We start from the raw sequence: 26,674 nt of genomic DNA, 5'->3' as shown, positions 1-26,674 counted from the left end.
CCAAATACATTAATTGAAATGCAATACATTAGCCTACTTTTACATAAGGCTCAAATATTACACATTTACTATCTTTAAAAAAAATCTAAATAAAGTTAAAGTTTTAAATGTGATCAGTAATATCTGGTTGTTAAACTCATTTTAAGGGCTTGCATTATAATGATATTACTATCTAAGTTACCTTAAACAACTGTATTGTTTATCAGAGACGTTCTCCATATCCATTATTTACAGCTGCTTTTCCTTTATTTGTTTCACTCATTCTTCTTTTAATGTCTGATGTCACCCCAGTCTTAGTCTGCGTTGCCTATGCATACACTCCATTCAGTTTACTTTTTTTTTTTTTTTGCAAAGCCTACCCAATATACCATATTACACCACGAAGAGTGTGAATGCTGAAATCGGTGAATAAATGAATAAATTGACCAGGAAGCCTGTGGGTGCGTTACAGGGCTCGAGGGCAATCCTGAGGCCAATCATTTAGCTAACACGCTAATGAAAGTGTGTGTAGCGTGGTTAAGGGCAGGCACCATGGGAGGTACCACTCCCCTCCCTCCTCATGTTGGGGACTATTAATAGGCTGGATGGAGCCACTGGTTCTCCCAAGAGAGGCCTGCTGATGAAGAGGAAAACCTGTCGTTGCCTCCACTAATCACTGCCTAATGGCTGCAGTAACACACGTTTTACTAATGGGACTCTACGTGGGAATCTACACAATGCAGAAGTGGTTCAGTCACAGAATTCTAATCAACCTAAATGCTTATTGGTGGAGTATAGGAGGTTGATTGACCTACATCTTCCAAAGGAACAGGTTTAACAAAAATGCAAGAACATTTTTCCCTCTTACCTTAATTACTTTATGACATAATCCAAATAGAGAATGGTTTACTTCAATACTACATTTCAAAAAGTAAATGGCTTAAAGAAACTCAAGAAGTTTTAAAATATATTGTTTTTCTTTATCTATCTATCTTTCTATCTATCTATATCTATATCTATATATATATATATATATATATATATATATATATATATATATATATATATATATATATATATATAAACGGGTCAAATATAAATGATTTGACACTTCATTGGTATGGCTTGTCTTTCCTGTGTTAAATTGATGGCAGGTCACATGTTTCACAGACTAGACCTTTAATTTCCCATAGTATTTGCAACACGGTTTTCAACTGAGTTTGAACACTGTCCTTTCCAGACCTCATTTGCCTCAGGGCTCTGTTTACAAACTCCCTCCTTGCTTTTTGTCATATCTTCATTGGTAATTTCAATTGCTGCACCAATAACAACATATTTTTAATAAACCTCTTTCTACTGTTTCTGCAAACTCCCTTTGTAACTGCCAACAAGAAATCAAATCCTGGATTAGAGTTTAATTGGCACAAAAAGCACCTGAATTAATATGAAAGTTTTTTAAGTAACATCAACAACATAATAATTATTTCACCTATTTAGGTTAGGAGTTTGGTTGTCATCCCCAACACTACTTGATTATTTCAAGCACATACAACTCAAAATGTAAGCATATGTCTATCTCTGTAACATTCATCATCTCGGCTCAACCCTTATATGAGACAATACTACTTTTTGGTTCCATTCTAAGGTCACACCAAGTTGTAATTCCTTTTTCTTTGAATTCCCAGACAAAATGATATAGAACCTTTAGCTGGATCAGAACTGCATGTTTTATCACAAAAACTTTCTTCATTAATAATATCACTCCAGCGCTTCAATGGTTTAATGATCCCCTGTTAAGCGTATTCTAAAAACTTAATTCAGGTGGTCCCCTACAATGTCAGTTGTTGCATTGCTCCTCCGTATGTCTCTGATCTCCTGCACATTAATACACCTCCCCACATGCTTAGATCTTCCTCTGCCATTCATCTTACTGTTCCTGATTTTTGTCAGGTTATCATGGAGGCCAGACCTTTGAACCGCTCTGACCTGTCTGCGGAAGTCACTAAAAAAGTCACTGCGGAAGTTTAACCTCAAATTCATGAGGTCTTTACTCCTTTAAACTGGTGGGCATACGTCTTTAAACTAGCCTTATTGTTATGATAATCCTTAATCCTGTTTTTGTTTTAAATTTATAATATTTTTTTTAGTTTTGAAGTACTTTATTATTTTCAAAGCGTTTGCATTAATCTGTTTTTTTTTTTTTTTGTTGTTGTTGTTGTTGTTTTTTTGCTGTATTTTTAGTACTACTATAGGGAGCAAGAAATACAATGTGAGAAAAATATTATTATTTTTGGTATTATTGTTGTTGTTTATTTCATCAACATCATTAACTTTATTTATAAAAGACGATTTTTCACAAAATTCGGATTCGGGTTTGGTGATATTGTTCAAAAAAATCTATATTTTACAACATGTCATGCAAAAATAAACAAAAAGTATCATAAGAAGCATCGATTAAAATACTTCATGTAATTTATTTTTATTTTTTTTCTCTTTGATTTCTTTACCAGCTACAAATGTTGAAAATATTGTTTTGCTTTCAATTGATATAAAATTGCTATATGTTTAGATGCATAATGGATTTTTATGACTCAATATCTATATAATGGTATTTTTTGGCTCAATAACTTTAAAAAAAAACGTCCAGATCATTTATCAAAAAACAAGAATAAAAAAAAAAAAAAACAACAACAACTATGAAATAAGTGAATTCTATTTGAGGATTCTGCAATATTGACAAACTTCTACCTATTATGCCCCTATAATTATATCACCAGAGTGGTTCATCAGGTTATTCTTCGTTTTAGGGCGTGTGGACTTGCTTGGGCAGTTTAACCTGCAGTACGACCCATGAATCTATAAAACCTCAGAAAGATTATAATGACCGACAAAATGTTCTTGTAAAAAAGAAGACAATACTCCACCCTGCACCAGTCTCTATTAAACTGCACAAAGTCAGCCCACTTAAAAAAAAAAGAAAATCACACCGATGATTAATGACTGGTGGCTTGTTCCGCACGGTGGAGCAGAAGTTCGAGTCGCCGGTTAAGCGTTTCCGGTTGAGACTTTCAAATTAATACTCCAAGTCCCCCGTGACCATTTTGTTTATATTTATTTATTTATTTATTTATTTATTTATTTATTTATTTATTTATTTATTTATTTGCACGCAACCTTGCTGTTTTATCAGTTACCTTGACAGGACACATTTTGCCTGTGCTGTTCTTAGTGTGTGTTTACGCAGGAAGATTATTGACGGTGCACCACTTCCAACCTGCACTTCTTGTAAATTTCTTTTGTAAAAAAACACCCTATGCAAACTTTAAGACAGTTTAGAGGTTGATAAAATAGCATTTTCGCATGAACCTCTATGGTGTTTTTTGAAACCGAAGCTGTTTTTTTTTTTATTATTATTTATTTAAGATAGCAGAGGTCCACTTAGGCCTGGCTCCTCTTGGGTTAGCCGTTAGCTTCAACCTCACCGTCACATTAATCTGAAAGACACGAAGAAAAAGTTACTGACAGCAGGTAATTAACAGCATTTTCATTGAAAGTCATGTAAATAAAAAATTTAAAATTAAAAAAAAAATCATGAATTGTCCCTTTAAGTTAAACCTGGTCAGTTTTATTCTGAAAGGGTAACAACGTACTTCCGGTATCCTTCCAGCTGTCCCTACCGGATATCTTCCAGGATCTTGGAGGCCAGACTTCCCAGATATCCCGTCCAATCAGAGCGCTGACAAAGTAAAACTCAGTCGCTACGTCCTCATACAAAACTATGTGTCTGTTTAAGAAGCTGTGAGTCGGAGAGACATCGAGACAAAAGAGGCTGAGGTGAGTGCTTTGTTTCCCCAACTTGGACGGGTTTGTTGGCGTCCCTCGTCTCGGAGACGATGTTTCCGGGTGGCTGGACGTGACGGGACCGGGACGGCATGGAGGGATTAAAGCCACTTTCTCGCCTGGCTCCGTGAAATTACATGCCACGCAGGCGCGTAACTTTCTCAAAGTTTACGCAGGAGGGCTCCGCTTCAAGAATGACACTTTGACACGTGTTGGGTTGTTTTAGTGTTCAAACACCAGGTGGTGGGGGGAGAAAAGAAAAATGATGAAGGTTAGGAGGTACCTGCGGGGCAGTGGGAGGGTGCTCGCCTTCGTCTTTATCGCGTCTGTCATTTGGCTCCTGTTCGACATGGCAGCTCTGCGCTTATCCATAAACGACGTGAACAGCCAGCTGCTGAGAGAGAGGGTGAACAGAGAGAAGGAGATCATGATGCTGAAGAAGCAGCAGCAGCAGCATGTTTGGGCCACACAACCAAAGAGGAGGGGGTTCAAACACCCGGTGGAGAGGGTGACACGTCCTGGCAAAATCCTGCAGAGCCCCAGCATCAAGCTGGATGAAGTCTACAGGAACAAACCAGATCCAAAGCTGGAGATCAAGCCAACCAATCAGAGACACGGAGGTCATGTTGTCAAAAACGACAGCTCCAAATCTTCGTCTAACCAAAACAACGGAGGAAGCCTTCTGGGGAAGAAGGCTGTGAACCTAGATTTGAACGTGGCAGTGGCCAATGTCACTCGCAAAGCTTTGAAGAAAGAGCTTGACGAATCCCCTCCGCTTGCACGCAATCCTTCAGACAACCAGGATTCAAAGACAAATGAGAAGGTCAAGGTGGATGTAGTTAAGAGTGGAGTAAAAGTGAGTCAGCCTAATGGTGAGGAGGCACACCCTGTTAAGACAATATCTCAGCAAACGCACGTCAGGGATGCCAACGGAAAGAAGAAGGAGGAGGAGGAGGGGAGGCCCAATGCCGGCCCCCGATGGGGAAACCACTCCAGCGCTGTCAGAAAACCGGGGGTCCACAAAGTGCTCCCTCTGGACGCGACCCACGCGCCCAGAGACCCCCATGCGGTCGGGCAGTTCGGCCAGGCGGTGCTGCTCCCTGGCAGCAGAGACGCCGAGGTGAGGAGGAGGTGGGACGAGGGCCACTTCAACGTCTACCTCAGCGACCAGATCCCGGTGGATCGCGCCGTTCCCGACACCAGGCCCGAAATGTGAGCGCTCGCCCTCTGAGAGTCCTCCACAAACGTCCCCCCACCCCCCGGCTTCTCTCTCTGACTCTTTTCCGTTCTGTCCGCAGGTGTTCGCAGAGCCTGGTTCACGACGACTTGCCCACCACCACCGTGATTTTCTGCTTCGTGGACGAGGTGTGGTCCACGCTCCTTCGCTCGGTGCACAGTGTCCTCAACAGGTCTCCACCTCACCTCCTCAAGGAGATTATTCTGGTGGATGATGCCAGCACTAAAGGTAAGAAGACCCCAGACTGCTGAGTAAGAGTTTTTTTTAGCGAAGTAATCCTAAGGGAGAATCTGTCTGTTTACTCACAAAAATGACCAGTTCAGCACTTTTCCTTAAAAATCAATTTCCTGCACTGCACAAAGGGAATTAAAAGTAAGCAATAATTTCTTCAAATGAGTGTATTTTTCCTTGATTTGAGGAGCTAAATAAGTCTGTTTGGCAATGGAGTGAGTATTTCTACCCCTAAAATAAGATAATTAGACATCCTGCATTTGGAATAAGACGATGGAGATGAATTTCTCCTATTTTAACTGCAAAAATCTTATTCCATTGGCAAATACTCTTATTGACCTGCTCTAATCAAGGAAAAATACACTAATTTCAAGAAAATTTCACTTACTTTTAGTTCCCTTTTTGCAGTGAGGGAACTAAAAGCATGTAAAATGTTCTTAAATTAGTGTGATTTTCCCTGATTTGAGCAGACAAGTTTAAATGATCTGCACTTAAAATAGGAACAACTTATCTCCATCTTATTTCAAGTGCAGTATATCAAATTATCTTATTTTAGGGGTCAAAATACTCGTTCCGTTTGCAGATGAATCTTATTTACCTGCTCAAATCAAGGAGAAATACTCTCATTTCAGTAACATTTTACTTACTTTCAGTTCCCTTCTTTCGGCGTGCATTTAGTGTAGTGTGCATACTGGGATCTTACGCCACATTTCTGCTTTCTCAGACCACCTGAAGGAGCAGCTGGACGAGTACATGTCGCAGTTTCCCAAAGTGCGAATCATTCGTCTGAAGGAGCGCCAGGGCCTGATCCGAGCGAGACTAGCTGGCGCTGCTGTTGCCAAAGGTAAGGATGCTCCAAACGAATCCGGAGACTATTCAAAACGCTTGTTGTTACCACAACTGAGGTGAGTGTGAGATGGAAGTGGCATGTTTTGTCGCATTAAAACCACAAACTTCGGCGTATTATATTGGGATTGTATGTGTCGTCCAACACAAAGCAGGACTGAATTGGAAGGATGATGATGATGATGCTGCACACGACAATGCATCCACAGTCAACTGTGACATGCATCCTCCTGAGCCAGTCCTCTGAAGAACCACCAATCACCTCAATTACAGCTGCAAGTTTTCCAGAGTATGCATCGACCAGCTTTGCATTTCTAGAGACTCAGTTTTTACCCTATTCTTTGCCAAAGGGTTGAGTCTAACTGAGATTGCAAAAAGAGAGGAACATAAATGTTTAAGTCTTTCTGAAAAGCCCCCTTCCATTGTAGCTCTGTTTTTTTTCTTTAAGGATCGCTGCAGTGCTGGAATGTGAGCCTCTGTCCTCGTCTCAAGCTCTCATTTATTTATTTTTTGTAGCATCTAACAGGTTTTCTTCTTCTGGTTTGTTCCGTGTTTAACTCCATCCATCAGCGCTGACCAGCTCCCCTCTCCCTGCTTAAGTAAGGCGTCACCACAGCATCTTGCCACCGCCACTTTATTCCACAGCGGGGGATGCCACACGTTTCGATTGTTGGCCAGAATGTACAAATGTGGCCTCATTTCAAAAACTTTTTTTTTTTTTTCCACTTGTGGGCTGTGTTTCCTTTATTGACCAAGCTGCAAACAGAACTTCTCCATGCTTAAAGACCATAAAGACCAGGTTGTTGGCGTGCGCAACAAATATTTGTCCTGTCAGCAAATTCTTCCTCCTGAGGTTTGGATCTCTGCAGTTCCTCCAGAGCGACCATGTGCTTCACTGGCTGCTCCTCTGAGTATTTATTTCTCATCCTCTCAGTATAGTTTGGACGGCCATGTGTTGTGTTGTACCCTAATCTTCATGATGGTGTTTTTTTTTTTTTGTTTTTTTTCCAGTAATAATCTTTAAAAAAAAAAAGAAAGACAGAACACATGTATTTACATCAAGATTTACTAATCAGCTTACCACTGAAGGGAATTGGTTGCTATCAATTTTAAATTGGCTCAAAGACACTTAATACAGATTCATGCCACACTTTTCAGATTTTAATTTTTTTCTAATAAATTGTGAAGATAACCTATCCTTTTCATTGTGGTTAACGATTACGCACTGCTTTGTGTTGGTCTGTCACATAAAATCCCAATAAAATTCATTGAAGTTTGAATTAAAAACTAATTTTCCATCTGATTATAAATCACATGCAGTCAGCCTTACGTCTGCAGGCAGAGCGTAGCCGCACATATCTCTCGTGCTTAAATTGGATAGGGGCATATAAATAAGTAATGGCATGTCACCTTGTCAAAGCAGACCTGCTTACATGCATATCCGGACTACCTCTGCGTTATTGTGTGATGTTTGCATTAAAGGACGGATTCAGAATATCCATATCAGCATAACTCGGATATAACAACTTTATTTCCAATGCAGTATTTTTTGGTACATTATATAGATCTATAACACACGCTGCTCCGTAAAGGTGTGTACAGAGTTGCACTGTGAGATCTCAAGGTTAATATTAGTTTTTACTGCAGCAAAGTGTTTGCTTTCATCTAATGCAGGTGAAGTTCTTACCTTTCTCGACTCGCATATTGAATGCAACGTGGGTTGGCTGGAGCCGCTGTTGGAGAGGGTCTACTTGGATCGTAAGAAGGTGCCTTGTCCGGTTATCGAAGTCATCAGCGATAAGGACATGAGGTGATGTCGTCTGATTGCATTTAAGTCACAGATTGGCAATGATCGGGCTTTCCATCAGAAATGTCATAAGTGTGGCTCTGTGTTGTTGTTCTCAGTTATCTGCTCGTCGACAACTTCCAAAGAGGAATTTTTAAATGGCCGTTGGTGTTTGGCTGGAGTCCGGTACCAGAGGACGTCATTAAGAAGAACAACATGAAGGTTACAGATCCAATCAGGTACTGTCCTCGCCGGCAGTTTTCCCTACTTTTTATCTTACGTTTAGTTTTGGCCTTTTTTAGGCACGTTCTGTTTGATGTAGCCATTTTATGTGTACATTTTCAAAATGTACGCATTAAAACAGGAATAGGCGCTGGTGTTTACTTACACATCCGTTAAGCGACATCGTCTCTGCAGCCGCAGGCAGCAGAGGAGGCGAAAACAGTGCAAAAACAGTCAAACCAACAATAATGACACATTAGTGAAGTGATTCAGACCCTGTTAAAAATAAATACCTGCTGTAGATTTTAAATTGATTTTTATTGATCAAACTGAGGATTTCAGCAATAACATCCTCACCAATAAATCAGGGTTCCTGCGGATCCTTAAAAAGTCTTAAAAGGCATTGAATTCTGTAATATAAAACTAAGGCCTTAATTGGCATTAAAATGTCTTAAATCAGTCTTTCTTAGGTCTTAAAATTGTTACCAGGTCATAAATAGGATTTAGTTTTTGTAATCCTTACCAAACAGTCAAATAATTGATACAGTTATATTTTTTTTTAAATTTACCGAACGGCTCAATATAACCATTATTGGTTCCGTCCTGATAGCGGAACCAATAAAAACTGTTGCGGCTGGACCATAGCTGTGAAAAAGAGTTGGCACTGATTTATAGTTTATTTTAGTAGGGAACAAAACAAAGTTTGTGAATTCAGTTCAGTAGTTGTTAAAAATATATCTGTAATATGTGTGTTTTTTAGCTTTATTCCTATATGGAATGTTTTTCAAAATTTTAAACATGTCTACTGAGCCAGAAAGTAATGGTTTATGTTAAAATAAACATTTGGGTAAAGTTGTCGCATCCAGGAAGTTAACTTTTTATTTCAAGTGGCATTAAAAAGTCTTAAAAAGTCTTCAATTTAACTTGCCTTGTGCTGTAGGAACCCTGATAAATGATTCTCTGCACATTCGCTCTGTGCCTCGTAAAAAATCATTTTAAATCTGCACACGAGGTGCAGCTATCAAAACAAACACTCAGCAGCTGCTCTGTCTGTCTCTAACTTAAAATCTGTAAATGATGCATCGTTCATTCATCTTGCAGGTGTCCAGTTATGGCAGGTGGCCTTTTCTCCATCGACAAGAAGTACTTCTTTGAGCTCGGCGCCTATGATCCTGGTCTGGACGTGTGGGGCGGAGAGAACATGGAGATTTCATTCAAGGTGAACGTCCATGTTGTCTGGACTCTCTGAACCGTGGTCACTGTGTTTTTGTTCCCCCTTGCTGACCTCTGCTGCCATTGTAAACAGATCTGGATGTGCGGAGGAGAGATCGAGATCATCCCCTGCTCCCGCGTGGGACACATCTTCAGAGGACAGAATCCCTACAAATTCCCGAAGGACCGGCAGAAGACCGTGGAGCGTAACCTGGCGAGGGTGGCCGAGGTCTGGCTGGACGAGTACAAAGACCTTTTTTATGGCCACGGGTACCAGCACCTGCTGGATAAAAAGGTCATCGACATTGGCAACCTCACAGAACAGATTGAGCTGAGGAAAAGACTCAAATGCAAGAGCTTCAAGTGGTACCTGGAGAACGTGTTCCCGGACATGGACACTCCTGTGGTCAAAGCCGAGGGCCTGGTATGTGGATGAGCCTTGACAGAGTGCTGCTTTTATGTTTTTATCCAATATAACTCATTATGCTGCTTTGCCTGCAGAGAGTTTTGTTGGCTTTTTCTTCTAAATGTCTTTCCAGCATTGGCAGTTTTGTCTCTCTAAAAGTATGATTCATTCTCTAGATCTTCAATCGTGGCTTGAGAAAATGCCTTGCCCTGCAGAAAGACTCTTTGTCCTTTGAGATCTGTGATCTTAGCAAAAAGGTGAGTTTTTTGTTTTCCTTTTATCTTTATGTCATAGCACACTTTAGGAAATGTTTCGGAATTTTTACTCTAAATCTTTCTGAGGGGAAGAGAGATTTGGATTTTATGCAACCTTGTGGTCATAGAATAACAGAAAGTCTGAGCCGGGACCAAAGCCATGACACACAAGGGCGAGGTTCAAGACGGACGCTTTCTAAACTGATGCTTTTGGACTCAGATCACCCACATTTCATAGTAGACTGCAAAAACTGATCTAAAAATAAGTAAAATGTTCTTAAAGTTAGTGTATTTATTCTTTATTTGGGCAGTTAAATAAGGTGATCTGCCAATGGAATGAGTATTTTTACCCCTAAAATAAGATAATTGGACCTCCTGCACTTTAAATAAGATGATGGAGATGAATTGTTCCTATTTTAAGTGCAAAAATCTTATTCCATTGACAAATCATCTTATTTACCTGCTCAAATCAAGGACAAATACACTAATCTTAAGAAAATTTTACTTATTTCTAGTTCCGTTTTTGCAGTGTAACATATAGTCTTCATTGTGTGCTGCATGTGCAGCAAGCTTGCAAAGGTATTCATACCCAATGAAACTTTTCACATTATGTGACATCGCAACAATCTTCAATGTATTTTGTTTTTATGTGATAGAACAACGCCAAGTATAACGATTGAGAAATGGAAGAAAGTAGGGCTAGGTAATATATCGAGATTTTAAAAATATCAAGATTCTTTTAAAAGAGAGATGAGGGTTTCCACTACATGCAAAATAAAAGCTGGTACACCTCCAAAATGAAGTTTTTCAGTCTAATTTGCGCACTTATACCAACCAAAATTGAGTTTAAAAGTAATTTACATATCATGAAAAGTTAAAATGTACTTTTATTTTGAAAAACTAACACCGCCTGCTTCCTACTGTCTGGCTTCAAAGCTGCTAGCAGCTACCAGTGTTGCCAAGTCTGCTTATTATAAGCGACTTGGGGCTTCTGGTTTTTCTAGTCTCTTGTAAATCCCGTAAGTCCTGGGTTGCATTTTTTTGGGCTTGTTTCTGAAAGTGAAATCGCTTATTTGGGCTCTAAAATAAGTCATGATACAAACGCTTGCATTGCCGCGCTACAGACAGAGTACTGGCTGAAACATCCCTCCGCCTCTACGTGTTCACACACTCCTACCTATATAAAAAAAAAAATACTAGACGGCTCATTACGTGCTGGAGCGTATCCTGTGTCGTTACCATTTTGGCTGAGTCGTTGTCTTTTCTACTATAGGCTGACATAGGATCCGACAGAAGTAAAGCAGTTCTTTATCATATTTATCTACAGCTATGTATTAAAAATGTACTTGTGAAACATTTGAGAAAAAGCTTTGATTCAGATGCCTTTTTATAATTACCTTTATGAAAAAAAAAAAGATAGCTATCGTATATCGGCGTTCAGCCTAAAAATATCGGGATATAATATTCGGCCCATATCACCCACCCCTAGAAGGCATTTTTTTTTAACATTTCATACATATAAAAATCACTTCCCATGGATTTGTGAAGGCCTCAGAGTTTTGTTATGGGGCATTGGTGAACAAACAGCATCAACCAGACGGGTCAGGGAGAAAGTTGTGGAGTTTTAAGCTGGATTGGGTTACAAACTCTTACCCAAAGCTTTGAACAACTAAGTTTGTACTGTTCAGTCCAATATCTGAAGATTGAAAAAGCAAGACCCAGAAAGCTAGCATGTCATGATATGTGGTGATCCTCCTAAACAAATAGCAAGGGGAGCATTAATTGGAGCAGGCAGCCGAGGGACTTATGACAACTGAAGAGGAGCAGGAGTTGTCCACTGCTGAGGTGTGAGAAAATCGATCAACTTAACAACAATTAGTTGTGCATTCCACAAATATGTTATTTTATTGAAGAGAAGCAAGAAGAACTCGGCAAACATGTAGAGAAAGTTGCTCTGTTAAGGGATGAGCCCAAAAGTGTAATTTTTTTTGTCCCACAACACTATTTAGGGTAAATATCTAACACCTCACATGACCCAGAACACGCCATCCTCATGCTGAAACCTGTTGGTGCCTTCATAATTCTGTCGTGATGCATTTCCTCTATAGAGGCAGGAAAGTTAATCTGAAGATGAATGGAGACCTGTTCAATGCTGCAAACTACTCTAATCTAGTGCAGAAGTTTATCTTGCAGCAGAACAACAACCCTAAACGTAGTCAGAGCTGCGATGTATTGATCAAAGAATAGTCAATTGTGAAAATGGCCTAGTCAAAGTCCATGCCTAAATCTAATCAAGAATCAGGGGCGGGAGTTTGGGGCTGTTTTTCAAATTTCAAAACTGGGAGAGACATACCCAAAAGAGCTGCTCCCTTTTTTTTTTTTTTTTTTTTTGTTATGCTGGAGAAGATTAGGTCAACCAGGTCATGGTCATTCCAAAAAACTAAAAAACAAAGCAACTGGACTTGTTTTCCGTAGTTTGAAGACGTCTTCAAACTACGGAAAACAAGTCCAGTTGCTTTGTTTTTTAACTTTTTTTCTTAGTATGTCTCAATATCTGTCACACAAAATGCTTTAAAGTCCCAATGTGACAAAAAGGCATTGCAGCATACACAGTGCACTGCATTAACTCTTCATGTTTTACTCCTCTGGATTCAGAATCAGCAGTTTAATTACACCTGGATGAAGAACATTCGACACCACGACCTCTGTGTCGCTGCCCAAAACGAGGGCAGCGGCTTCGCTTTGGTGCCATGTGACAACTCCAAACGTGAACTCCGCTGGTTCTACAAAACCTCCGACTCAGCTCTGGTGAGTTCTCCGTGCGTACTGCTAACATAGCGGAGCCAAAAGGCACCCTTAGAAGGTCTGTGCATCGACTGTGCTTCCTGTTTTTGTGCTTGCGCAGACGGAGCATCTCATCTCGGAGTTTGTCGGCAACCACATGTGCCTGGAAGCAGAACCTCGGGACGACTCTCTTCGTCTACGGCCGTGTCAACCCAGCAGTGTCTTCCAAAAGTGGGAGTTCACACATCACTACGTGCGATGATGAGCTTTTAAAATGCTCGGTGGAAACACCTGGGGGCTTTACAGCGTGGACTGTGGTCCACCTGACAGAACTTGACTGACTGGAAGAAGCAGTTCAGTGGAAGACATTTGCATGAATATCAGCTGGTGTGTGTGTGTGGGGGGGGGGTGTTTTGTAAGGCATGAAAGCTAATATTTAACAGAGCGTTTTAAAAAAAAAAAACTGGGATTAAAATGGATATCTGTGGAAAAGTTCCCAGTTTAATGGTTAAATAGTGCCTCAGAGTTTGTTTCTTTCTGGATTGAATGACAAGCTTTTTTTTAAAAAAAAAAGTCGTGGGTTTCAACATGTTGGGATACCTTATGCTGCTTTTTTGGGATTAAATGCTTTATCTTTTGACTGTTGATTTGATTTAAATACCCTGCATGGTGTGATTTCTTTTTTTAACACTAGGGGGAAGTGTTGGTTCAGGCCCAAACTAAACCCATGTTGTGAGACTCCTTCGCCAAACCGATGGAAAAAAAGCATCTTTGAATGAACATAAAACAATAATGGAAATCTTGGTGGATTTCTTTATTCTGTTTAGTCCTTAGCCACGGGATGACAGTGCAGTTAATTACCTCCATAAAATGTCACAATTTAACTCTTGTAAGTTAATAAAGTCCTGCTGTCATATGGCTTTTCACCATAGAGGCACACTCCAAAATACATGTTTTTGTTTCTGCTAAGCTTTAAATGATAAAATCACAAAATTAAAACCTTAATTTGCAATTCTGGTCAGAAGTATTTGTTTCACTCATCTGCAGAAATGTTATTTCTAACTTTGGGCTTTTAATAACTTATCTGGTTAGTGGTTGTTTTTTTTCCTGAGTATAATGAGGCTGCATTATTCACATCACCCACACTCTCTTCTTAGTGAGATCTCAAGGTTAAGTTCTGCCCAGATCAGAATTAATGCAATTATACAAATTCGTTGTTTTCCTGCCGCAGATTCGGCTTTCAAGCACAGCTCATCCATTGTCAACAGGGTCAGTCCACAAGCTTAACCTGTTTCTAGGATTTTATCACGGTGGTGCACAACAACAACAAAAATAAACAGCTTTCGACCATCTGACCTGAACTGTCACCTCCAGTAAAAGGAAGTTGAATATTCACAAACCACCAAGGCTAAACTGAAATGGCACGGACAAGCCAAACACATTCTGGAGATTATTGGGTCGTTTGGCCACAATGACTAAAAGTACGTTTCGGAGGCTTTTACCTGATAACACCGGCGAGTACGGTAGTGGCAGCATCATGCCGTGGGCTCCTTTCACTGCTAGTGGTACTGGAAGAATAAGGAAGACTACCTCCAAAGTAATGTTTTGGCTCAAATAAATTGGTTACGGGAGCCTAACGCTAATACTTCTGCTACAACTAGTGGCCAATTATCCAGCTGCATTAATGCCAGAATATTTTACATGTCCACATAGTAAGTAGATGAGGTGCAGCTTGGTACGGGACGTTCAACTAAATATTGGTGCGTATGTGTATATTTGAGTCTGTATTTCTACTTTTGACCCCTGAACTCCACAATAAAGTCAAAGATGTACATTTAGTTCTTGCTTTGTTTTGTATTTTTTGTAACCGTTAAAGTTTTGTTGTATCTCCATCCCACTGGTTCAAATGAGTCATTCAAATCCCCAACTTGGTGTTGCGTACATGTCCATGGTGAATGTAAACTAGTTGAGCGGCGCTATAACGCCCTGTGGTCACACTGCTACAGAATCAGGCATTTTTCAAAGAACATCAGCCACCAAATAGATGAGATCCAAGAATGTCACAGATCCAATTATATTTTGAACCAAATCAAAGGTTTCTGAAACTGCAGGCAATACCATTACAAGCTTGTAGAGCTCGAGTCGTGTTATTTGCCCCTCCATTTTTTTCCCCCCTAATGCATTGGAAGAGCAGGTTATTTTTTATTGGTCAACAGGAACTCGAACTCCTCTATCTTCTGTCGTGTGTTGCCTCTGCGGATCCTGCGGTAGGACACGGTGCTGTATTTGGACGTGGCGAGGTGGTTGAAGGCGTTGCAGTCGGATTCCTCCGGCGGCGGCAGGTTGGACTGGTCTTGGCTGGAGTTTTCCAGAGACTCTCCTTGCACGTCTCCCACGTCACTTGATTTCTGGGTGTCAGCACCAGACAGTCTCTGAGCAGATTCTGCATCCCCATTGAGCCCTGCATAACCATCATTGTTGAGTAAGTGAAACAGGTGTTGGTTTGAGGTTCCGGTTTCTGCTATCGCTTCCTCTTTCTTAACTTGGTCCTCTGAGAAAAAGGAGAAAAAATAGCATTTAAGGATGTTATATAAACGCGTTAACATTTGTTTTCCCCGAACCGTAAGCATGTCATACCATTTTGCAGCATAAACTCTCCAGACGTTTTCACAAACTTTCCAGGCGATACATCAGACTCTGCAGCTGATTCGCTGGGGTCTGATACATGCATTCTTTTAGTTGTAAGTGCCGCAAGCTTCTGGCTGTCCTCTTCAGTCCAAATGACCCGCTGGTTCATTTCCTTCTCTGAATTTCTTTTGTAAATAAGACCACCCTCCCCCGGATTTCTCTCCATCTGTTGGTTGGTTTCATCATCCGCCACGCTGTTAACAAGATCTTTGCGCCTCTTGGCCCTCAAGATGGCAGATCCTTTGTCCTGGCGAGCTTGCTCCTCATCACTGTAGAACACAGAGTCATCTCCCATCTCCATTGACCAAGCTTCTCTGTCCTCAGGCTCTTCTGTCATTTTTGAGGCATCGACGATGCTCTCATTAATAATCTCCAGTATCTTTGAAGCTTTTGCATCTTCTTCTTCTTCATCTGCTCTGAGTTTTGACTCAGTTGAAGGAGGAGTGGCAGTCTCCATCCTTGGTGATGCTGTTTGTTTAAGCTAAAGTTAAACAAAAATGGTCATGTCTTCTCCCAGCGTGTTGTTGTCCAGCATTGAAGAATGAGGAAAGCATCCACCCCATGGTTGGAGGGCAGTGCGTGGCGCTCTCCAGCATTTGTACCATGGAAATCTGTGTGTTTGTTGACTCACTGAAGAACAGGGGTTTTGTTGTGGCCCAACAAAGGTTCATTGTGGTGACAGCAGCTGGACATGGAGCAATTGTTCTCATTCTTAAATCTCTGCTTTCTGTAAAAGTTAAAGTCTGGATTAACATTTTTCCATAGGTTCTCTCCCCATTATTGTACTTACTCAAACAGGATCGTTAATGTATACTTTGTCAAAGCTGCAGTGTTTCTTTAGCTTTTAAGAACATTGTAGTTTTTAAGGCACTCCGACTGCTGACTTGTCGCTCTGCAGACTTAACAAAGTGGTTGCTTCCAGCATTTGATTGTCATAGCTAAAATCAAGAATCAAGAGTTTTTATTGTCATTATGTACAGTAACTTCAATAAAACTTTGGTTAGACACCGACTCAGAATTCCTATATAACACACAGACAAAAATAAAAGACATCCAAGGAAAAACAAAGAATGAGGATTCATAGAGAGAAGATGCTCAAAAATGCAAAAACACCCAATGTAAAAAAAAAAGAAGCTAAATTTAAAGTTAAACTATACAGCAGAAAAGAAAGTCTTGTGAGAAAGGGAGTAATAGTGTACAATTGTTAATAGATAATAGGCCTAAGGCCCATTCAGATAAAAATTTAATGTTCAAGTTGAATGTAGCAAACAACACTTCCTGAGAAGGTAAAAATGTGTGCAAACAGTGATTAGTAAAAACTTAAACGTTAAAGTTAAAAAAAATTTGCAGTTTGCATGAATGTCCAAACACACACTGAGAATCTAAGAGTTTATTCACACCTGCCACATTTGGTCCGCTTTAAACGGACCAGAGTCTGTTTCCCCTCTTCGTCCGGACCTTTTGTGCAGGTGTGAATACACTCAACCGAACCCTGGTCCGGACCAAACAACCACACCTAGACCCACTTTTTTTAGGTGTTGTCTGTCCACTTCGAAACAGACTCTGGTACAGTTCACTTCTAGTGTGAACACGAAACAGCCTCGATCGGAAACAGCTACAGAAAACAAACGTCTCTTTGAACTTAACAAACACCAAAGTAGTTATCTTGTGCTCAAATCACACCTGCTGTCATCTGTTGCTGCAGCCATCGAACTATGGGACTCTTTCAGCTTGCAGGAGGCATTCCCTGACGGCGGTCCTAAGTTAGAATTAAAATGCCCTGAAACCTGCATTGAATGAGCTGCTCTCGACACTCATAAAGATTTATCAGCTGCAATAATAGCACAAATATGCAAAACAAAGGTTCCTCATACAGGATTTACAGAATTGTTTCCTCCATTTCCTGGTCTGTTTACAAGTTACAGTTCACCTGTACAATTTGAAAGCAAAATCTCACCAAATGAAAAAGATAAAGTCCTCTTTTTGTCCTGACCAAACAAGCGGACCAAAATACTTTCCTGGTGTAAATAGACCCTTAAAGAGGGCAAATAGACATTAGCATGTGAGAGACAGTATAATAATTCTTGATTGAATCGAGAACTGTTGAACCAGTGGCATGTTTGTACAGACTATGAACTGGGCTGTTTTATTTTTTTATTATTATTTATTTTCAGCCAAGGGCGATGGCCCTCAACTTTGGGAAAGAAGCTGTTTTTAAGTCTATTCGTTTTTGACTTAATGTTTCTGAAGCGTTTACCAGATGGAAGTGGGACAAACAGTGCTTTGCCCGGGTGGGTGGGATCTGTGGCAATGCGTCTGGCCCTTTCTGGACTTGTGTAGCATAAATCGTGTCCAGACTTTGTAGACGGCATCCTACAATCCCCTGTCCTGACCTCACCACCCATACTAAATATTTTCTCTCTTCTGCTGTGCAGCCCCTGTAAGACACTGTCGCACTGAGACACAACGTGCTTTCTATTGTAGCTCTGTAAAAGTTTCTTAGCAGCTGAGTGGAAAGTCCAGTCGGTTTCAGTTGCCTGAGAAAGAAGAGCTGTTTTCAGGCGTTCTTCACCAGGTGGGGGTTGTTCACAGATCAGGAGAGGTCAGAGTATTAAATACTAAAGTATTTTTGAACTGAATTAATTTGAATTTATGCTGTCCACACACTCCATGACTCCACACAGATATGGTCAGAAGTTTACATACACTATACTGATCTAAATAGGACTCCTGTTTTAGAGTGACTTCCTAATAACACAAATAACAAATTATGCAAATTATTTGTCTTTTATTGCAGAAGAATCAATGTCAGCCTCTATAGTTTTCAGAAATCATATTGACATAGCAGACTATGTTACATTTTAGATGGTGTAGCTGCAGGTAAGCATGTTTTCCTAAAATATCTTTTTTCAGAGCCACTTTTTTAATCTGGCCAGCCAGATTGATAACTTGTAGCACTCTACGTTCAGCACATTATCAATCTGGGACTGCTTCTATCGAATCAGTTCAGAGAAAGGAAGGCCATTCAGCAGAACTTTCAGAGCTGGATGGGCAAAGCGACACCTAGTGCCTGCAAAGTTTCTGCTCCCTCCACAGATTAGACCGAGGTCTAAAGACAGATTAGGTATCTCTGTGAACTTTATCTGCTTCTCATTTAACCCCTTCTTTGCTGTTTGGATATATTTGTTGGGTCACTCTTATGCTGGGGGACCCGTTCAACTAAGAGGGATCTCCTCAGAGATTCATCGTTTGGCTCCTTAATATAAGAAAATCAGCCACAAAGCAATGCTTCACTTACCTTTTTGTGATGTTCAGCCCAGGAAAGAAAGTTAATTTTTCTGTATTTTTTTTTCTATTCTCTGTTTCAGTGCGTACAATGAAAAACAGAACCAGTCCGTATGTCTTTAACTTAGCACATCCTTATCTCCCTCACTGACTCATCATGAACTGTTTTCAAGCGAAAGATGACTCAGTTGTGGTTATCAGGGTTTCTGAATGCCCAATGGCAGTTAATCTGTCTCGTTATCGATTCAGCTGCAGCAGGAAGCAGGTAAGACGTCTTCTCACGTAAAAGAGCCGCTATTTAGCCGCTTCTGTCTGGTAACCGAAATAATTTGCATGTTATTACCGCACAGACGTAGTTTGTGTGCATCTTTACTTCCTACTAAGTGCGCAAGCTTAAAAAATTATTGTGGCACACCGAAGAATGCATAACAATTCATATTGCCACATTGCTAGACAGGACACTGGGAGAAAAAAAAAGAATGCATAACAAGAAGATCCATTGATTAAAAGCCCTTTTTTATACTTGTGTACAATTTTTATTTGAGAGCATAAAAGAAAGCATAAATCAAAAACACAATCTTTACAACATGTTGCTTTTATATACATACACCTTTTCTGAACTTGTAGGATTTAGATGAGTAGTTTCACTGTTTCTGTGGACAGGAAGTAAGTTGTATCCTTTAGGGTTCGAAAGTAACTTTGGAAATGGAAAAAAAAAAAAAGCTACGTAGTACGCTCATACCCACATCCTGTTTTGAATTTAACAGACTTGTATATGGTTTACAGATTTGGTTTTGGTTTTAAGCACCTGAGAAGGCATAAAGGTGATGCTGAAATGTTCATCTGATTTATTAATTTGGTTCAAAGACGGTGTGACTTTAAAATGCAAAGTGATGGATTGAATGTGAAATTTAAACTGTCGTTAATGCTGCTCTGTGAATGTTCCACAGAAAGAAAAAAACAATTCAAGTAAGTAGGATATAAGTTCATCTATTGTACATCACAGTCTGTTCTTACATTCATTCAACATGCATTCATTTTCGTAATGCTTTTGTACAGGAATTTTAGTCCAAACAATGAGCTCAGCTCCCCGACAAGGCTCAGAAAGCATTGGAGTAAACTTGAATCTTCACTTGAAGTGTGAGGAAACACTTCATCAGAGTGTCTTTGTAACTGCTGCAGTCTTAAACTAGCCCTTAATGTCGATCTGGCAGAAGGAGCACAGGAGGAACGCTTTAAGATGTTCCCATTTCTTCCTCTTCGACTGATCGCTGAAGTCCAGGGATCAACTTAAAGATCTGTTTGCGCACACTGGTCCTCCTGCCTTTCCTGGGCAGAGTCCCAAACAAGGATGAGATCCTCGTCTCATCCCAGGACGGAGACAGGGAGGTGCTGCTGCCGGCCAGACTGGAGCTGCTGGAGCGGCTGATGGTCTGGTGGTGGACGCTGGAGCTCGAGGACATCCTCCTCTTCCCGTCCTGAAAGGGGAAGTCTCGAGAGAAGAAGCAGCCATCATCCGTGGTGCTGGCTGAGCTGTAGGGACTGGGCGAGCTCAGATCATCGAACACACTGGCCTGGTCGCTGTCGTCCGTCATCCCACTCCTGTAGCTGCTGTCGCTTGAAAATCGGCGACCCCGGCGGTACAGAGGGGAGCCCAGAGCAGAGGAAGAGTCCATCAGCAGATTGAGGCTGCTGTCGTTTAAATTATCTGGAAACACAACAAAGTCCCTGTCAGATAAAACACCCAGTTGCCAAGAAATGGGCAGTATGCAACAGGAAGTTTAAAAGCTGTATGTGCAGGGGAACACCTTCATCTAAATTATCCGGAGTTGACACCCTACTGTAAGTCACATCATAAACAGAGCTGCTTAGGAGAAATGACAGAGGCAGTGAGAAAGGAAGCGCTGTGGTCTGACAGCTGAGCTCTCACCTCGCATGAGATCTTTTTCCTGTAATGTGAGCGCTTGAAACTCCTTCAGCTTCTCACGCAGGGACTGCTGCATGGGCAGAACGAAGAAGAATTGGGTTAATTCATTTTAAATGTGTCAGAACATTTACAAAATCAGAATGACCCATTTGGTTCAAATTGTGGCGTTCATTGAGAAGACTGCCAGCTACAGGTTGAGCCACAGCTCAGCCTGAGATTAAAAAATAGAGTGTGAGTTTTTAGCCTGCAGGTGGGTGTTTGTAGGTCATTGTTTGGGCTTCTTTTAGCTCAGACCGTGTGTTGACAGCAAACATGGATAGTGTATATTTTTAGGGTGCAGTGCACAGAACACCTCCGATCGGACTTTTCAAACATGTTTATCTTCAACTACCAAGGTCCCAAATGTCCTTGCAGAACTTTTTAGATCTAGCAACAAAATACCATCATCTACATAGAAATGACTCCCTCTAAGCATGAAGGCAAGTTATGTCTAAATAGCAGTCAATACATGACAACATTCTTTCATGTGACTTTTGGTAGATTAGAAATTTAGAAACCTTGAGTCTCAGTCAGGAGACAGTTTTATCTACCAGGATGTTTTTTTTATCTAGTCTGAACAATATAGTTTAAATAAATAACACTCTAATTTCCCTTTGGCTGTGTAAAGTGACAAAACACGGAGATTCTGATTGGCTGATCAGCCTCTCATGACAACTCCTAACCAGGAAGCTACCATCTCCCGATGCAACTGAGTCCTTTAACCCAGACGGAGACTTGGAAAATAACCAGAACCACTGAAAGTTTGTTCGGCTAGGAAGCTTGATGGACTTGTTGAGACTCATTTGTGGTAAATGTGTTTGGTTTTTTTGCACTGCATGTTTTGTTACTTTTGTCAAAATGTAATGACGTTTCTGCAAAAAGTTTTGTTTTGTTTATGCATTCGTGCCTTGGACATCCTCAGTGTCAGTGGGACTACGTTTCAGTACTGAATCCAAATTGAAACCGTTTGCCTTCAGAGTGACCTTCCGGCGGGAACCACAACTATTATTCGAGGATTTCCCTGTCAGCCAAGCTGTGGAACCTGCATGAACTGAAATCCAAGCCTATTACATAAGTGAGCGAAAAGCCCAATTATGAACAACTAAGTAGGCACTCTCTTTTCCTTTTCTGTCGAGCAGTTTCAGGAATTAGAAGCTGATAGGTCAAAGTTTGTTCTGCAACTTTAAATTCCTCCTATTTTTTCCATTTGCCATCTTAAACTGATGTTGAGTATTATAACCCAAAATTAAGGCTGGATCATACCTCTCAGCATCCATCTAGGCAAGCTGCTTGGACCAACAACAGGAGCGTGCCCATGTGTGTGTTATTTTTAATACAGCTAAACCTCAGCATTCCTCTCAAAAATATGCCATTGTTGCAAAAAACTCATAGGGAGTTGATCTTGCATCTGCTCAGAAGGAACAGCATAAAATAGAAAAGCTAAAGAAAACAGGAGAGCTTCCCCACAGTACATTTTAAAAACAAGCATTGTTGTTTTTCTCCTGCTGCCTGAGATCTGAGCTGTGGTGCTCTTTGCCTACTGCATAGGTAAACGCGCACAGTCATTGTGGTCACAGAAATAGGGGCTGCATATGATCATTTGCAGAGATGCCTAGTGGGAGCCAGCATGCAGGCATATGTGATAAAACTGATGTCGCAAAGACTCCAAGGATGGAGGACAGTATTGTGGATTTGAAAGTGTTCAAATGGCTTTCAGCCACAAAGATCTTCTCTTTGTTGTACTACAACACTGATGAACTTTTGGTAAATTGTGGGGCTAATCAGCTAGATAATGTTTTAGACATAACATTTTGTGTCTTTGCCCTTTCAGCTATAAAAGAGGCTAGGCTTGTTAGCTTAGCATCTTTGGTCTTTAGATTTGCTTATTCTGTGTTATTTTCTTAAGTAGAAAGCAGACCTCTGCGGGATTCCTGATCAAATAATGCTTGATTCACTGTTCATTTTGTGTATATATTTTTTTTGTTGATAAAATTGCTATTTGTGTTGTAATTATCCTCGTTCATAAAAACATATTTTTAAGTGTCTAAAAAATAACCAGAATCCTCCATCGTCTTCAAATGTCAGTGGAAATGTAAAGAATTTATCCAACTTAATTACTACTTTGTTTGTTTTTGATAGGTAATAGGACAATGCCCACTAAAATAAAGTGTGGCAGTTCAATGTAACTTATCAATGCTACAAGAAACCCACCTGGAGCTGGTTGAGTTTCTTCTCAAGCTCTATCTTCTTCACGACATTACCACACACAGTCTCCAACCTGGAAACAAATGAAATCTTGTTATAAAACTGTCCCGTGATTATTTATATTTTCCTTTTTTGTTGCTCTATCATGACCATGAGAACATCCCTTACTTTAGATTGTTTGTTGATTGTCTGATAAGGTCAAGAATGTGTTGATGAGACAACCCTTCTATACTGACCGCGTTGATGGTGATGATAACATCTCCTATGACAACAAAAATAAAAACAGCTATGAGAAGATGCAACCCGCTCAAGCAATGCGCATGGTTATGCTCAGCTGACATGCGGTAAGCGATATTTCCATTAATACTTTGGTAACACTGTGCATGAGAGCTTGTGTAGGGTCTATAGGGTAGCAAGGAAGTGGGTGGATTACCTGCGGTCAAGCCAGCGCTTTCAGCCACGCCGTCTTCCTTCACATTGCACACAAAGGTGCACATCTCCACTTCAGAGGTGTTCTTCAGCTGCAAACCATAGGTCTGCAGAAAAGATGCAGAACATTGAGGCAAAAGCTTGACAGAAAACTGCTTTTAACTTTGACACTTTGAATGCATCATTATTGAGGTTGCTAAAATGTGAAATGGCATACCTGAATTTCAAAACCAAACGTTTCATTGTCTTGTTTTTCCAACACCACTGTGGTTCTGCACGGAACATCAATGCAAAAACTTTTATTTTCAGACATTTTGTTGTTTCTCCACTAGATCTTAACAAACTTTAAATCAAAGTTAAAAAAAAAATGTATGCACATAAGCCCTGGCATATTTACCTTTGCGGGTCCGTGTAATCAACCAGAGAGTTGGTGTGGGTTAGTTTAGGCTGCAAAAGAAAAATGCAAAGTTCCGCTTTAAAATATTATAACACCTTTGAACTTCTCAAAAAGAAATGCCGATATGACTTTAATTACATGCTGCAAACCTTTAAACAGTAATTATTTCTGAAATTGTTCTAGGGCAGTTGCTGAACGTTTTTTGTCACCTTGTTGTAAATCCTTTTAAAGAATAATCTCAGTACTACTTTACTCAGCATACATTAAAACCATAGAAACAACCTAATTCAGGTGTAAACTGTGCATATTCCTCCGATTTTGTCACATGTAGATGTAAATACGCATCGGTCTGTGCTCCACGGTGCATGAAACGCATGTGAGCCATCTAACGAGCATTTTGCAGATGTTAAAAGTCGAAATTCCAGACAACTGTGCGCGGGTTGCTGCCTCACCTTGTGACCTCTGGGCAGCGAGCCGGTGTTCTGTCGCCGTCGGTCACTGCTCCCCCTCAGCGATCGCCGGTACCACAGAGCAGCTTTCTTCCTCAGAGTGTTATCCACATTGCAGTTATCATGGCTGCTCTGTCGCTGAAGTCCGTCGACATTCATGGTGGACTGCATGGTGGAGTAGCTCTCAAAGCACCATAACGTCCTTCTGCAGAAGCTGTTTAATTGTGGCCCAGCCCTGCTTGTGTAGCCGAACGCATAATGTGTCAAAGAGGAAATCCGTGTCATGTGATGTGTGTGGTGAGACCTGCATCTGCAGATCACAAACTCACGCACCTCCTTTCCTGTTCACCTCTTTTAACCCTTTTTTCTATTTCTTGCAAAGAGCATTGAAAAGAAAAGGAGAGAAAACGCTGAGGCTATTGTGTATAATTCCCCTTCAAACAGTCCCCTCTACCTTTTTTTTTTTTGTCTCAGCAATTCGATTTATGCTCTGTCAGAAATCAGCAATGCATGAGAAACTGCAACCTCACCGCTGTTGCTGCACCTGCTTCTACCCTCTTCCACTCTCAGTTTCTCAATGGGCTTAAGCCTCAGTCCTGTCTTCTGCCAAGCAGAGGGACGTGTCTGATGGGGACAGACAAAGGGCAGATTTTGCTCTCAGTGGGTTTACGCTGCTGAGACAGACAGCATGGGTCATTGGGCTGAAGGCATCAGACACGGTTGGATCAGAGGAAAAATCCCACAATGGGGCAGTCCAGAAGTCAGGAGGCCTAGGACTGACGAGAAGCTGAAGCCTGGTGCACTTTGTCCCACTGCAACACTCATAAACCCACCTCAGCTTGTGTATGGTGCCTTACAAAAATATCCACACCTCTTAAGGTTCTCCATATTGAGTCCCAATAGAACCACAAACCTTAACTTTACTATTAAAGTTATTTACTATTCTATTGGCGTGTAGTAAACATCAAACTGGTCAGGGTTTAAGTACTACTTTGGTAGTTTGATGTTTACTATCAACTAGTTGAGACATTTAAGTCTGGGTGAGGTCTTTTAACAATGTCCCAAGCTTTCAACATCGACTGTTCAGTCTGCCGTCTGAAGTATGGCACAACTGCAAACCTACTAAGTCACGGCTGTCCACTTAAACCGATAGGCTGGGCAAGGACAACCTCAGTTAGAGAAGCTGCCGTGAGGCCGACGGTAACTTTGGAGGAGTTGCAGAGATCCACAGCTCAGGTGAGCTACTCTAACCTGACTCCGCCAGCTGTATGTCGCTCCGCCTAGCTTCCCTCACATGTATCTGGGACACCTCCATATGAATTGCCTTTATTGAAGGCTGGGCCTTATCAAAAAATTCTTGCATATGATTGGATAAGCCACTTGTCTGTCATCTTTATCGATGTGCTATTTCAACCACTCACACCGAAGCTAACCCGTGACGCTGATGAGAGCGACGCAGGGGGAAAAAAAGTGTTTTATGTGTTTGGGGCTCTAGTGGCAAGCGTTTTATTGACAGTGAGCTGACAGGAAGAGGGGGGAAGACAGGCGGCAAAGCGCCGCAGGTCGGAGTCGATCCCGGGCCGACAGCATTGAGGACTAAAGGCCTCCTAACATGGTTTGCGCTAACCGCTAACCGACAAGATGTCCGCTGCGGACGCGCCCCGGAAAACAAAACTTGCCAAATCCGCTCGGGAGAAGGGCGAAAACATCATTTCCACCAACAAAAGCCTTCAGAGCCGTTCTCTGATGTTCTTTTAATGAAACAATATTAGGTAGATTGGACAACACGGAAGAAATAGCAGCATCAATGTTAACGCTTGCTTCCTCGACGAGCCGCCATTGCTATCAAAAACAATCTTACGTCATGGTAGCTTCTCCACTACGTCACATCTATGAAACTCCAGCCCTGCGTCCTGATTGGCCAGGCAATAAAATTGGTTGGAGAAATCACTTTCTATGGGCGATGTCCCACATGTATGTGAGTGAAGCTAGGCGGAGCGCATACAGCTGGCGGAGTCAGGTTAGAGCTACTCAGCCAACAGGACACATCTTAAGCCACACTTTGGGTAATTGTTTTTGCTCTGCAGCTGTCCTGAGAGAATTTGGCTGTGACGAACATCCCTTCGGCTTTTATACCATCTCTAAGGACGCAGTTGGAGGGAAGTAATTTTTATTTTAAAGAGTCAGTGACGCTGTGTATACAGTCTGCATGTATTCAACAACTGGTAGCAGAAGAAGAGTGAATAGAGGACGCACATTCCAAATATAACTCTGCCTACAAAGTTTGGCTTCACAGCTGTTGCTATTTACCTATTTTACAAGTCTATCAAGCCCTGTTCAATAGCTTTTCCCTGTGTGTTTACATCAAATTCTGCATATGCTTGTAAAAATGAGAGCTTGCCTTGCTGCTCTCCCTGTTTGGCGAGTGCTACTTGCACTGCACACTGGCTGTCACAAA

General features: G+C 41.0%; 3 protein-coding genes across 3 annotated transcripts; 1 reads left to right on the top strand and 2 right to left on the bottom strand.

The window, feature by feature from the left end:
- Positions 1 to 3,699: 3,699 nt before the first annotated feature.
- LOC105934166 (polypeptide N-acetylgalactosaminyltransferase 5) lies at positions 3,700 to 13,502 on the top strand. Its single transcript, XM_012874032.3, has 10 exons — positions 3,700 to 5,031; positions 5,118 to 5,284; positions 6,012 to 6,131; positions 7,808 to 7,943; positions 8,039 to 8,158; positions 9,243 to 9,360; positions 9,448 to 9,777; positions 9,936 to 10,016; positions 12,669 to 12,821; positions 12,919 to 13,502. Exons 1-10 carry the CDS (start codon positions 4,082 to 4,084, stop codon positions 13,057 to 13,059), a joined length of 2,316 nt encoding a protein of 771 aa, XP_012729486.2. The 5' UTR covers positions 3,700 to 4,081; the 3' UTR covers positions 13,060 to 13,502.
- Positions 13,503 to 14,967: 1,465 nt separating this feature from the next.
- LOC105934170 (ermin) lies at positions 14,968 to 16,065 on the bottom strand. Its single transcript, XM_012874035.3, has 2 exons — positions 15,435 to 16,065; positions 14,968 to 15,348 (listed from the first exon to the last, which is right to left on the bottom strand). The coding sequence occupies exons 1-2, from the start codon at positions 15,940 to 15,942 to the stop codon at positions 14,993 to 14,995; spliced, it is 864 nt and encodes a 287-aa protein (XP_012729489.2). The 5' UTR covers positions 15,943 to 16,065; the 3' UTR covers positions 14,968 to 14,992.
- A 3,224-nt stretch (positions 16,066 to 19,289) lies between these two features.
- On the bottom strand, positions 19,290 to 24,477 carry LOC105934169 (cytohesin 1 interacting protein). The gene is made up of 8 exons (XM_012874034.3): positions 24,220 to 24,477; positions 23,768 to 23,817; positions 23,588 to 23,642; positions 23,375 to 23,477; positions 23,110 to 23,203; positions 22,948 to 23,014; positions 20,701 to 20,767; positions 19,290 to 20,478 (listed from the first exon to the last, which is right to left on the bottom strand). The coding sequence occupies exons 1-8, from the start codon at positions 24,385 to 24,387 to the stop codon at positions 20,006 to 20,008; spliced, it is 1,077 nt and encodes a 358-aa protein (XP_012729488.2). The 5' UTR covers positions 24,388 to 24,477; the 3' UTR covers positions 19,290 to 20,005.
- Between the last annotated feature and the right edge of the window lie 2,197 nt (positions 24,478 to 26,674).

This window comes from Fundulus heteroclitus, chromosome 7, assembly GCF_011125445.2.
Source record: "Fundulus heteroclitus isolate FHET01 chromosome 7, MU-UCD_Fhet_4.1, whole genome shotgun sequence".
NCBI classification, from domain to species: domain Eukaryota; kingdom Metazoa; phylum Chordata; class Actinopteri; order Cyprinodontiformes; family Fundulidae; genus Fundulus; species Fundulus heteroclitus.
The sequence above is the reverse complement of the archived record's forward strand: the minus strand, read 5'-3'. Positions and strand labels throughout refer to the sequence as shown.

Bases quoted from the DNA above. Each gene is read 5' to 3' on its own strand.
- LOC105934166 (XM_012874032.3), top strand. From the start codon at position 4,082: ATGATGAAGGTTAGGAGGTACCTGCGGGGCAGTGGGAGGGTGCTCGCC. The intron at 10,017-12,668 runs GTGAGTTTTTTG...CTCTGGATTCAG, and splicing joins TCTGTGATCTTAGCAAAAAG to AATCAGCAGTTTAATTACAC. The intron at 12,822-12,918 runs GTGAGTTCTCCG...GTGCTTGCGCAG, and splicing joins AAACCTCCGACTCAGCTCTG to ACGGAGCATCTCATCTCGGA.
- LOC105934170 (XM_012874035.3), bottom strand. From the start codon at position 15,942: ATGGAGACTGCCACTCCTCCTTCAACTGAGTCAAAACTCAGAGCAGAT. The intron at 15,349-15,434 runs GTATGACATGCT...CCTTTTTCTCAG, and splicing joins AGAGTTTATGCTGCAAAATG to AGGACCAAGTTAAGAAAGAG.
- LOC105934169 (XM_012874034.3), bottom strand. From the start codon at position 24,387: ATGCAGTCCACCATGAATGTCGACGGACTTCAGCGACAGAGCAGCCAT. The intron at 23,478-23,587 runs GTATGCCATTTC...TCTTTTCTGCAG, and splicing joins CGTTTGGTTTTGAAATTCAG to ACCTATGGTTTGCAGCTGAA. The intron at 20,768-22,947 runs GTGGGTTTCTTG...CTGCCCATGCAG, and splicing joins AGAAACTCAACCAGCTCCAG to CAGTCCCTGCGTGAGAAGCT.